General features: G+C 40.7%; 3 protein-coding genes across 3 annotated transcripts in view; 2 read left to right on the top strand and 1 right to left on the bottom strand.

Annotated features, from left to right (window-relative positions):
- Nucleotides 1–5,339, top strand: part of LOC107730670 (dapper homolog 2-like) — a 14,889-nt gene extending 9,550 nt beyond the window's left edge. The window contains exons 3-4 of the mRNA XM_016541534.1: nt 2,013–2,216; nt 2,759–5,339. Coding sequence (XP_016397020.1) covers nt 2,013–2,216; nt 2,759–5,106 — 2,552 coding nt within the window. The 3' untranslated portion in view covers nt 5,107–5,339. The remainder of the gene's footprint in view (nt 1–2,012; nt 2,217–2,758) is intronic.
- Nucleotides 5,340–5,954: 615 nt separating this feature from the next.
- ttc9c (tetratricopeptide repeat domain 9C) lies at nt 5,955–9,827 on the bottom strand. Its single transcript, XM_016541515.1, has 4 exons — nt 9,689–9,827; nt 8,924–9,254; nt 7,323–7,505; nt 5,955–6,420 (listed from the first exon to the last, which is right to left on the bottom strand). The coding sequence occupies exons 1-4, from the start codon at nt 9,698–9,700 to the stop codon at nt 6,227–6,229; spliced, it is 720 nt and encodes a 239-aa protein (XP_016397001.1). The 5' UTR covers nt 9,701–9,827; the 3' UTR covers nt 5,955–6,226.
- Nucleotides 9,828–10,765: 938 nt separating this feature from the next.
- Nucleotides 10,766–11,444, top strand: part of LOC107730654 (transmembrane protein 179-like) — a 2,355-nt gene continuing 1,676 nt past the window's right edge. Inside the window, exon 1 of the mRNA XM_016541516.1 lies at nt 10,766–11,251. Coding sequence (XP_016397002.1) covers nt 10,929–11,251 — 323 coding nt within the window. The 5' untranslated portion in view covers nt 10,766–10,928. The remainder of the gene's footprint in view (nt 11,252–11,444) is intronic.

Here is an 11,444-nt window from a genome sequence, read left to right as displayed (position 1 = left end):
ATCAAAGACAATTTTTTATATAACTCCGACTGGATTCGTCTGAAAGAAGAAAGTCATATACATCTAGGATGCATCGGGGGTGAGTAAAACGCAGCCTCATTTTTATTTTTGGGTTGTTAATGATCTTAAGGCAGTTGGGACCACAGTCACCAAGCAAACATTGGTAACACACTACGCCGCAATGGACTGAAATCCTGCAGCGCCCGCAAGGTCCCCCTGCTCAAGAAGGCACATGTACAGGCCCATTTAAAGTTTGACAAAGAAAATCAAAGTGATTCAGAGAAGGCTTGGGAGAAAGTGCTGTGGTCAGATGAGACCAAAATTGAGCTTGTTGGCATTAACTTGACTTGCCGTGTTTGGAGGGAGAGAAATGCTGACTATGACCCCAAGAACACCATCCCTACAGTCAAGCATGGAGGTGGAAACATTATGCTTTGGGGCTGTTTTTCTGCTAAGGGTACAAGACGACTTCACCGCATTGAGGGGCAAATGGACGGGGCCATGTACTGTAAAATCTTGGACAAGAACCTCCTTCCCTCAGCCAGAACACTGAAGATGGGTCATGGATGGGTCTTCCAGCATGACAATGACCCAAAGGAGTGGCTCAAGAAGAAGCACATTAAGGTTATGGAGTGGCCTAGCCAGTCTCCAGACCTCAATCCTATAGAAAATCTATGTGGAGGCAGCTGAAACTTCGAGTTGCCAAACGACAGCCAAGAAACCTTAAGGATTTAGAGAGGATCTGTAAAGAGGAGTGGATCAAAATCCCTCCTGAGATGTGTGCAAACCTGGTGACCAACTACAAAAAACGTCTTACCTCTGTGCTTGCCAACAAGGGTTTCTGCACCAAGTACTAAGTCATGTTTTGTTTGGGGATCAAATACTTATTTCACTCACTGAAATGCAGATAAATTTCTAACCTTTATATAATGTTTTTTTTCTGGATTTTTTAGTTGGTATTCTGTCTCTATACGTTAAAATAAACCTACCATAAAAATGACAGACCCTTCATTTCTTTGTAAGTGGGCAAACTTACAAAATCAGCAGGGGATCAAATAAATATTTTCCCCACTGTATATAATTATTTAGTCACAGTTGGTTATTCTTGGTATTTTATGTTATTCAGTAGTGTTGGTCAAAACTGGTATAAAAATATGAGTAATCTGACACACCTAAAAAATGTCATAAAATGTTAATACTAAGATTCATAGTCGGAAAATCCATGATGCTGACTTAGGGGAATAGGGGAATTAAAAAGACCCAAATGACAAAATTTTATATGGCATAGTCACATATGCATCCAATGCAGAGTCAACACATGCAGCATGTTTTGAAGCTACGGCTTTTGTATAAGTTAAGATTTTGTAATGTCATTGAAGCTGCATTTATTTGATCAAAACATCACTATTGTGAAATTTAGTATTTTTTAATAACAATTAAAAGATCCAGAGAGACTATAAGTCATTCATATATTCAGAAATAATATATTTCTGCCTAGATGCTCAGACAAAAATAGCAATGTTTTGATAGTTCCACAGAGCCACAAATGGCTCTCTAAGCTGGGATAGGAGAACATATTTTAACATCGAAAAAATGATACACTTAAGCTCATTGTGGTAAGATTAAACTTGCACAACAAAATGTAACCTTTTTGGATAAACTATGCAGAGGTTCCTCAATCATTGAAACTATGTGAAATATCTAAATCAAAAGATATTTATCCTTTAAGCCCTCCCCGAGGAATGAGCCCTGCATGAAACAGTAATACATTTCACACAAGTGCATGACTCATAGCTTGGATAGCTTGGGGCTCTGTTTGAAACAAATGATTCAGTGTTAACCTTTCAACTTCAACATGACACATAGTTTGTGTTTTTGGCAGTTCTCTTTTTACTTTGGCAAACATTAACCCTGGCTTTTTATGGCAATCCCATCATTTATATCATGTGTCACCCCTGAAGCACTGCTCCCCCTAACACTCTTAACTTCATCTGTCATTCTCTTGTCCACAGGTTTTTACTCGGTCAGTGGGAGTTCTCTGTCGGACTCTTGTTACTCCGTATCCAGCGAGGCGGCTCCTGGAGGGTCATTGAAAGTCAGTTGTAGGCCACGCTCACTGGATCATAGTGCCACTCATTGGAGGGAGGCTGAATCTCATAGTACAGAGTGTCCTGAGGGCACAGTGGAGAAACAAGAAAGAAGGCCCTTTTCTACTGGTATGACTTGTAATCTTAAAAAAAACACACGTCTGAGTCATATTTAATTCAAAAACCAAAAGAAAGAAGAACTTTGCCCATTTATATAATCAAAATTGTTAGAAGTACTTATACATGATGGTAGTATTTTTTTGTACATTTGCGTTTTTTCAATACTTTTAAAAATCATAAATCATACTATAAAATTCCTGAAAAATAGTAATGAGCATTTAATGACAATCCCTGTTTGGCTAATATTAGGAATTAAAAACTGAAAGTACAAAAAAAAAGTAAAATGTCCATATGCATAATTATTATTTACAATAATAATAATTTAATTGGGAATGTAAAAAATAAAAATGATTTTAATGGAAAAGAAATCGTCCCATAATTTTAATGCAATATTAAAAAATATATAAATATTATTTAAAAAATAATTTGTAATAATTTTGTGCTTTTGATTTGATGCTATTTTCGAATTAAAATCATTACATAATTTATTGTATACTAACTAAGAAGAATGTAAATAACATTACAAAGTTTTTTTTGTTTTTTATGAACAGGTGATCTTGAGCTCAATAGCCTCATGTTCGTGACATACCTTTGTTCCAGTTTGGGAGGCATTCACCCAGGCACTCTTTTACCCTCTTCCAACTCCAGTCCACAGCTTCAGCTGGACCCTAAATTTTGCTCTGACCTAGTTTCTCGGAAGACAAAAGAGGTGTACCATTACCCTAGTCCACTTCATGCTGTGGCCCTCCAGAGCCCCCTGTTCACCACCTGCCAGGAACCTTCCCCCACACGCCTCTCCCCCAGTCCAGAGAGCGAGCAGCCTGTGGAGCCAGGACTTGAGCAACCTCCTGTGAAGGGCCATTCCCCAACTTCTCCTTCCTTTACTCAGCTGGAGCAATACATCAACAGATTAGTCCATCAGCATCACTGCAGGGTGGCCGCTGAAACTTCCAGTCGTGGACCCCAAATAAACATTGCAGGTGCTGGTTATGAAGGACTTCACCCAAGAAGTGCTTCCTCCTCCAGCCTGTCCGGAGGGAGTGTTACTCCTTGTAAGTCTATCCTGGGCAATTCAGCGAGAGTTAGCCTCAGCAGTATTGGTAAATGCGCAAATAGGAATTCCATCAACCTAGGAAACTTGCCCTCAGTGACAGGGGAGGATTTCAACATCAGCTTCCACTTAAATCTTAATTTGAACCTGAATCCAAACCTGAACAAGATGTTGAGTTTTGATGGTAAAAATGCGAAAGAAGAGGTCTCAGGATCGTGTGGGCATCTCTCCGCCAGTATAGTCACTCCAACTGCTTCCCCTTCCTCTTCGACGTCCACCATCACCAGCACTCCAAACTGGAGCAGGAGACCAAGGATCTCCACCTGCCCTTCCTCTGTGAACCATCGAGGGTCTCTGGAGATAACTGGAAAAAACTTTGGGCAAATGGGATTCTCCAAGTCTCTAGACTGGAGTGGAGCCTCAAGGGAAGAGGCAGAGGGTTGTCCTTCAACCAAAGTTTTAGACAGCCCTCCCAAACTTAATGAGGACTCTGCAGTTGTATGTGAAATCTCTCGTGTATCTGGCCTGCCAAGATCTGTAGTTCTTGGCTTGATGGAGGAGGGGGTGGAGTTGGATGCTGAATGTTTTAGGAGTGAAAGAGAAAGAGGTGTAGGATCTGCTTCTCCTAGTAACGTTCCTACACAGTACTCCTCCCGGTCATCATTTCAGCACCCATTTGGATTAGATCAAACTAATCTAACACCACCATCAAACACCTGGGCAGGTGCAGGCACTGGACAGGATTACATATCTCAACAGCATCGCCTACAAGTTTCACACTCGGATTGCCATTCGGCACTGACATCACAGTCAGGTAGCCCTCAATCGGACAATTCTGGTCCCATGCCTACTCTTTCTTCTCCCATTCTGCCTTTCCCACATAATCAATCAGACTCTGCCTCCTCTCCAGGCTCCTCCCACAACAGAGTCCACTCCCCTCCTCGGCTACTTTCAAATTCACCCTTCACTCCTGCTCAGCTTTCAGTATTTCGGCGTGACTCCCCATCTCAATGCTCTCTTCCACGCTTTCACCCATGTAGTTCCCCACTGGAGGGTCCCATTTGGCCTCGTGGAGGTTCCCTCAGGCAGAACGCAGGGGCTGGGTGGAGGCCTCAAGATAGAGGGTGGAGGAGGAGTGGGGATGGAGAGAGGCTCTACCAGGGCAAACATGCCTCAAGAGAACTTATTCGAGCATCCACGGTTAGTAGCTATTCGGGTAGAGACTATGGCACTGGATGGGAGGATGAAATGAGCACTCAAACACCTAAAAAGGGTGGAAAGTTTTGGAAGGGGTTCGAAACACGATTTTGGGGACGAGAGGACTATGATGAGAGAGATGAGAGAGCTGGAGGATTTGGTTGGAGGCACACCTCGCTGAAAGAAACCTCGTCCAGTAGGCAAGATCAAAGAGGGAACAACTCGAAAAAGAAAGGTACGAGTTGGGACAGTAGAAGTTCCAGCCTCCGGTTGTCCAGGAGAGCATTATTTCGAAGCGAGTCTCAGGGAATTCTCGAGCCACATTCACAGAAACGGGAAAGCAATCAGTGGCGTTCCTCGTTTGAGATCAGCCGTGCAGGTCGGGGCTCTGAACGTGCTCGCAATCTTGTGAGAAAGGAGGAGAAACCTCATTCTTCAACTGCCAGTCTTTTCCATCTCTCTCGCTCCCAGAGCCTGGAGGGAAGCAGTCACTCTCTTTCTCCTCTTTCGTCCCCATCGCTCTCGCCCTCACCTCCCCCATCAGCTCCTCTCACCCGTTCCAGATCGTTCCGTGACCTTGGAAGGAAAATGTTTGGCTCTATGAGGTCCCTCAGTTTCAATAAAAATCACAAGTCGAAAAAGAAAGATTAGTATGAACAATTAAAAATGGGAGAAACCAAGCTGCCAACTTTTCCAAACTTACAATTTTCTCTCTCTCTGCTTGTTTAGGTGCTTCTGCATGCCATGCCGTGTCTATGTGCACTCTCTTATGGTCATAGTGGTTCTGGTGTTGTTTTTACTATGAACATATTATGCTTTAAAAAAAAAAAGCACTCTAAAGTATATGCTGACCAAATACAAAAAGATGTTGTTTGAACTTATGCTCAGGACTTTGAACCCTCAGTTTCAATAAAAATCACAAGTCGAAAAAGAAAGATTAGTATGAACAATTAAAAATGGGAGAAACCAAGCTGCCAACTTTTCCAAACTTACAATTTTCTCTCTCTCTGCTTGTTTAGGTGCTTCTGCATGCCATGCCGTGTCTATGTGCACTCTCTTATGGTCATAGTGGTTCTGGTGTTGTTTTTACTATGAACATATTATGCTTTAAAAAAAAAAAAGCACTCTAAAGTATATGCTGACCAAATACAAAAAGATGTTGTTTGAACTTATGCTCAGGACTTTGAAAAAAATTTGAAATGATTGTTAAAGAGTTCATGTTTCAGCAATCAATAAAATTGTTTCCAATTTAAAATGATCCTTATTTGCTTGGCAATGACGGAATATGTTGCTACTGCTGAGTGAAGTGTTTTGTGGTACAATAGGATTACATGAGATCTCACAAACAAATATCTGCTGTCATAGACTTACATTAAATGTCTTATCACAGCATTTCCATAATCATATTAGCATAATCCATTAATAATAGCTTTTGAACACTCCGTTTCAAATGGCAAATTCATTATGCATTAAGTTCTTTCAAAAATATTTATTGGGATGAACAAACAAAAAGCAAGAGAACTATCATATGAAAAAAAAATACAGACCCACAGCTGGAAGAAACTGAATGCAAAACAGAAGCAGCTAGACAGTATGTTAACTATACAATACCAAAGTACAATGCATTTTAAGTGCATTAAAATTCTTGTACAAGCTGCCACGTTGCACCAGATTTTAGCCACACATTCAGTCAACACCAGTAAATGCCATATGTAGCAAATTATTCATGCCCTGAAGCAAAACATCCCACTTTCTTCCTGGCAGCTCAAGCTTAATTTAACGATGTATGTTCCTGCTGAGTCATGTATTTGTCCGTTTGGACCAATTTCTGGGTCTTCTCCTCTGCTAACTGCTCCTCACCCTGTTTCTGCTTGCTGAACATGCCTTTGTACAGTGCCTTCTCTTTCTGGTAGTCTTGGCTGAGTCTCTCCTCCACTCGCTGCAGCTGTTTCTTTACATCAGGATCTGAGAAATGGAGAACAGGATGCTATGAATGTCTCATTATTTCCAATCAAATCACTGACATGTACTCTGAGTGCAGATGTGAAACTGCAGTTCAACTGAAGGCTGCAGAGCAGGGGTCTTTGATCTTACTAATTCTTAAGAAAATGATTGCATCCGCAAAATGTAATACCACGCTGCATTACGTAACAGGCACACATGCTGTATTCCCTTGTGAAAACTGTAGCTGAAAATCCCTGGCAGAATAATACCAGTAGTTCTCAACCTTTATCTCAGGGGACTTTTTTATGTCACATGCTTTCTGACACCACATTTAAATGTATGCACACATACACTTCATTTAATATTACAAGGCAACAGAAAAGCCTTTTAAACCAAAATAAGTCTGAAAAAAAAAATACTGTGGAAAGTTTGGTTATTAACTTATCAAATTACCAGCCCAGATCTGTTTAATGGTAACCCTGTGTCTGGCTTTTTCAGCAAGTAGTGTTTTATCAAATCATATGATTGCATTATGAATATCATTACACAATTTCAATCTGTATATCATGCTGAGAATTTTCACTGATTCTGTGTGGCATTTAACCATGCTTACACAGGACACATTCTTGCGTTTAAATATAGCTAAAGTAACAGAAGAGAATGCAGGGGTCCTGTGACATGTTTTTGAACTATTTTTAACTTGACTTTGCACATGGCATCAGACAGAATGCAATAAGTGAAGACCCACTGCTCTTTTGATTTTTTTCTCAGCTAGACATCTGTTTATATCATAATAACGATAATTTGACAAACTGAATCCAACAAAATCAATTAGGTGACCCCTAGGAGAGCTCTGGCGACCCCTGGTGCAGGTTGGCGAATGATGAAATATGCAAGAAAGGTGGGATGTGGTTTGTTTTTACCATTAGGTTTCCCCCTGCTGGCCTGTATGAGGTAATGTCGAGCAGACTGTGCATCACCCAGTTGTAATGAGGCCACTCCAGCTCTGTAGAGAGCCTTAATGTCACCTGACCTCCACCTGAGCACTTTCAGACTGTACTCTAACACACGGGCATAGTCCACCACCTGTCGCTGTAGCAAACATGCTGTGAAACACAGAAATAGGTTAAGAGGATAATGCTTTCCCAGATAAGATTTACAAACACTACCATTCAAAACTTTGCGGTCAGTAAGATTTTTGAAAGAAGTCTCTTATGCTCACAAAGTCTGAATTTATTTGGTCCAAAATACAGCAAAAACTGAAATATTTCAAAATACTATTAAAATTTCAAATACATTTTAAAATTGAATTTATTCCTATGAAGGCAAGCTGAATTTTCAGCAGTCATTACTCCAGTCTTCATTTGTCACATAACATTGTCTAATATGCTGATTTGCTGCTCAAGATACATTTCTTATTACCATTAATGGTGAAAACAGTTGTGCTGCTTATTTTTCTACAAAGTGATGTATTTTTCTGAAGAATATTTGTTGAGTAGAAAATTCAAAATAACAGTATTTATTTGAAATGGAAATCTTTTGTAAGATTATAAATGGCTTACTGTCACTTTTGAGTCCTTGCTGAATACAAGTACAAACTATTGAATGGTAGAAGGGTTATCATGAGATCAAGGACAAAGTTCACACGATTTTGTTTCCCATTTCTCATTATGATGAACTGCTATGGTTAGAGTTTTTAATGTGGTCAATATGATGAGGTGCCAGCAAAGTGTGAAAGCAAATAACAGGATCCTAGTTGTGGAGGTAAGATGATGGTGAAATAGATGGAAACTTATGCTGAGATAGACAGAAATGGAGGGATTTGGTTTGGAGGTTTCAAACCAATAGGAAATTAAAGTGAAAGTGAAGTGACGTGTAGCCAAGTATGGCGACCCATACTTGGAATTTGTGCTCTGCATTTAACCCATCCAAGTGCACACACACACCGTGAACACACACCCGGAACAGTGGGCAGCCATATTGGAGCAGTTGGGGGTTCGGTGCCTTGCTCAAGGGTCTCACCTCAGTCGTGGTAGAGGGTGGAAGAGAGTGCTGGTTATTCACTCCCCCCACCTACAATCCCTGCCGGACCTGAGACTCAAACCCGCAACCTTCGGGTTACAAGTCCGGCTCTCTAACCATTAGGCGAGAGGCAGTATTAACATTAAGTGACATGGCATCTGACGTACGGATGCCATTGGCACATGTCACTATGCTCAGTGGCACATCCGGTGACACTTCTGGTTTTCACTTACATGTGTCAGTGGAGAGTGGCATGTGCTACTACTAGTACTATGTGTCACTACTGCATTAGGCCACGACTACCCCAAATGGTATGATAATGCATGACCAATGACGATACCTAGCCTAGCCTGCCCAGTAAGAAACTCTTCATAAAAACATAATTATAAATGCACAGAAAGTAGCTTTGGATAAAATTATAAAATTTTAGTGTTGTGCAATTCAGTACCAAAGCAGTACCACCTCACATGGCTACAGTATCTTGTTTGGAAGGAATACACACCTGCTAAATTGTTATAGCAGTCTACTTGAGTGCTCCTCAGCAGGTCCTCCTGCTCCTGGCTCAGTTTAGGCACCTGAGCCCCAAACCCTTGCAGGACAGAGTTCACCTCAGAGTCCAGGCCACGGAGAACGAGCAAAGCACGATGATAACGTCCGATGGCAGTGCGCACATTTTTCTCCCGGTAGAATGCATTCCCCTCCGTCTTTAACCGAATGGCCTCCTGGAGCTGTGACTCCAAACGGGAACCAGATGATCCTCCAGTGGCTCCCAAACATGATGATGCACCGGCCTCTGCCTCTGACCCATCATCCCCTGCAGTAGGATCGAAAACCTGCCACACATAACCAATGCCACAAGAGTTGACAACACAAAACTACTGCATTATTAACCCTAAATGTAGCCACAGCTTCTGCATCAGGAGACCAGTATGTCAATTCATTATATGCTGGTTTTAGAAGATTTAGAAAGGTCTCCCATCCTGGCTATGCCAAACCAGTGTATCTGGTCTTCCAGTATGACCAGGTGAAAAGTCCCACACACAGCTGGTGACAGTTTTAAACGCTTACTAATAAATAAATCAAATCAAACACGCTCATAAAATCTAAGTAGGCACATATTACAGTTCATGTCATCAAAAAAGTCGTAACCTTTTGAAACCAATACACATAATTTCGGCGAATTTGAACTGCGCCCAGCACAGCATGCAGCCTCGCCTAGCTTTTATCACTTATAAAAGGAAACAACAAGCCAAGTATATTTTTTTACCTTTTCGTCCATTGCGTTTAAGGTTTTAAAATGTTTGCAGTCTGCTTAGAAGCCAGTTTAATTAAGAAAATATTGTTGGGACGCTAAGAAACAAATCTTTGACACTCTTCTTCGTGGTTGTTATGGTTGCAGCATTGATTTTGGCAATACTACCGCCTACCGGAGGAATATTAATAGCGCAACATCATACGAGCGATTTACATCATCTAAGTCTCTAAAAACTCAGTGAATTAATCATTTAAAGAAAGAAACAAATACTTCACATGTAACACACAAGGACACAAAACACACATAAGGAAAACACACCCATATATAAAAAATAATTCAATTAAGTATTAAATTAAAACGATGTATTAACATAATGTAAAATATATGTATATAATATAAACATAATAATTTAATGAATAAACAAATCAAATCAAATGGAAAACACTGACAATTAGAGAAATGTAGATCCTCATAAATAGCTGGCTATAACATTTCTTATATTGTTTCAGGAGTCTGTCACATTTTTATTATTAGTTAAATAAAGAGATTTGAGACGCGAGTCTGTTTGAACGGAAAAAAATGTTATAGAGTATAATTTTAAAACTTCTGTTGATGGAAAAATTTACCAAACAATATAAAATAATTCCGATATGCGTTTCTACCTGGCCTTCAAATTTGAGGTATCAAATGTCAACTTTTCTTTTTTTTTTTTTTTAAAAGCTCGTGGGTGTAAAATATCTGTTGCATTTTTTTGGATTGTAAAGTGGGTAACACTGGTAACAACAACCAACAACTCTAGACATGATGGATGACCCATTTTCAGCATAACGCAGCGCTGATCCACTGACCGAATTAAGTTTTAATGGGGCGTGGCGCTGCCTTTGACATGGAAAACACCCACTTTTTCTGACATTTTTAATGAAATGTCAATTAAATATTTAAATCAAATTAAATCAGTTACACGCATATTTGATACAAAAAAAAATCAGTTTATGTTGCAGCTCGCGCGTACGTGAGGATCGTGTGAGAGTGCGTCACAGTGAGCAGAGCCGAACCGCAGCGTCCTGCGTCCCGCCGCCGGAGGGGAGGAGGAGTCCCGACACAAACACACGCGCAGTGTCTTGCTGTAAAATTCCACTTAGTATTTATGGTTTACAGTTGCAGGTACACTGTCGAAACCAAACGTCTAGATTCCAGCAGGTAACGTTAGGCTACGCTCCTCCACCACAAACTGAAACTAATCTTCGAGTACATGGAGCTGGATCGGCGACTGCTGCTGGCTCACTGCGCCGCCCACACCCTGTCCGTCATAGCTGGACTCTTGGTGGTCGTGCCGCTCGCTTTAAACGGATCCGCTTTCAAGGGAAGGTGCGCGCTGTTTAGTCAAGGCTTCTGGAGGACGGAGAACTTCACGGTGGGCGAGGAACAGTCCAGAACGGTCACTCATTTGGTGGTACAACAATGGGGTCCATTAGCGGCGTGCCAGTTCGCCACATTTGTCGGTGTGTTCACGGTGTTGTACGGCGCTGTTCAGGGCTGGAGGAGCCTGTTCTACCTCCATCGGCGGCATGACGAGTGAGTCTTAATAATGTGACATAAAACTTAAATACAATTAAAACATTTGAATGCTACATTCGTTAATGGTACAATTACTTACCTATATAACAGCAGAAACTAGTATAGACATATTTTATGAAATAAAATTAAATCAAACCCATGCATTATATAAACTAAAATTAAAATATTATTAAATAATTTGATATATATA

Source organism: Sinocyclocheilus rhinocerous, unplaced genomic scaffold, assembly GCF_001515625.1.
Source record: "Sinocyclocheilus rhinocerous isolate Xijiao unplaced genomic scaffold, SAMN03320098_v1.1 scaffold308, whole genome shotgun sequence".
NCBI classification, from domain to species: Eukaryota; Metazoa; Chordata; class Actinopteri; order Cypriniformes; family Cyprinidae; genus Sinocyclocheilus; species Sinocyclocheilus rhinocerous.
This window is presented reverse-complemented; position numbering and strand designations above follow the sequence as displayed.

Bases quoted from the DNA above. Each gene is read 5' to 3' on its own strand.
- ttc9c (XM_016541515.1), bottom strand. The intron at 7,506-8,923 runs GTGTGTATTCCT...TGTGTTTCACAG, and splicing joins CTGCTATAACAATTTAGCAG to CATGTTTGCTACAGCGACAG. The intron at 6,421-7,322 runs GTAAAAACAAAC...TCCATTTCTCAG, and splicing joins CAGCAGGGGGAAACCTAATG to ATCCTGATGTAAAGAAACAG.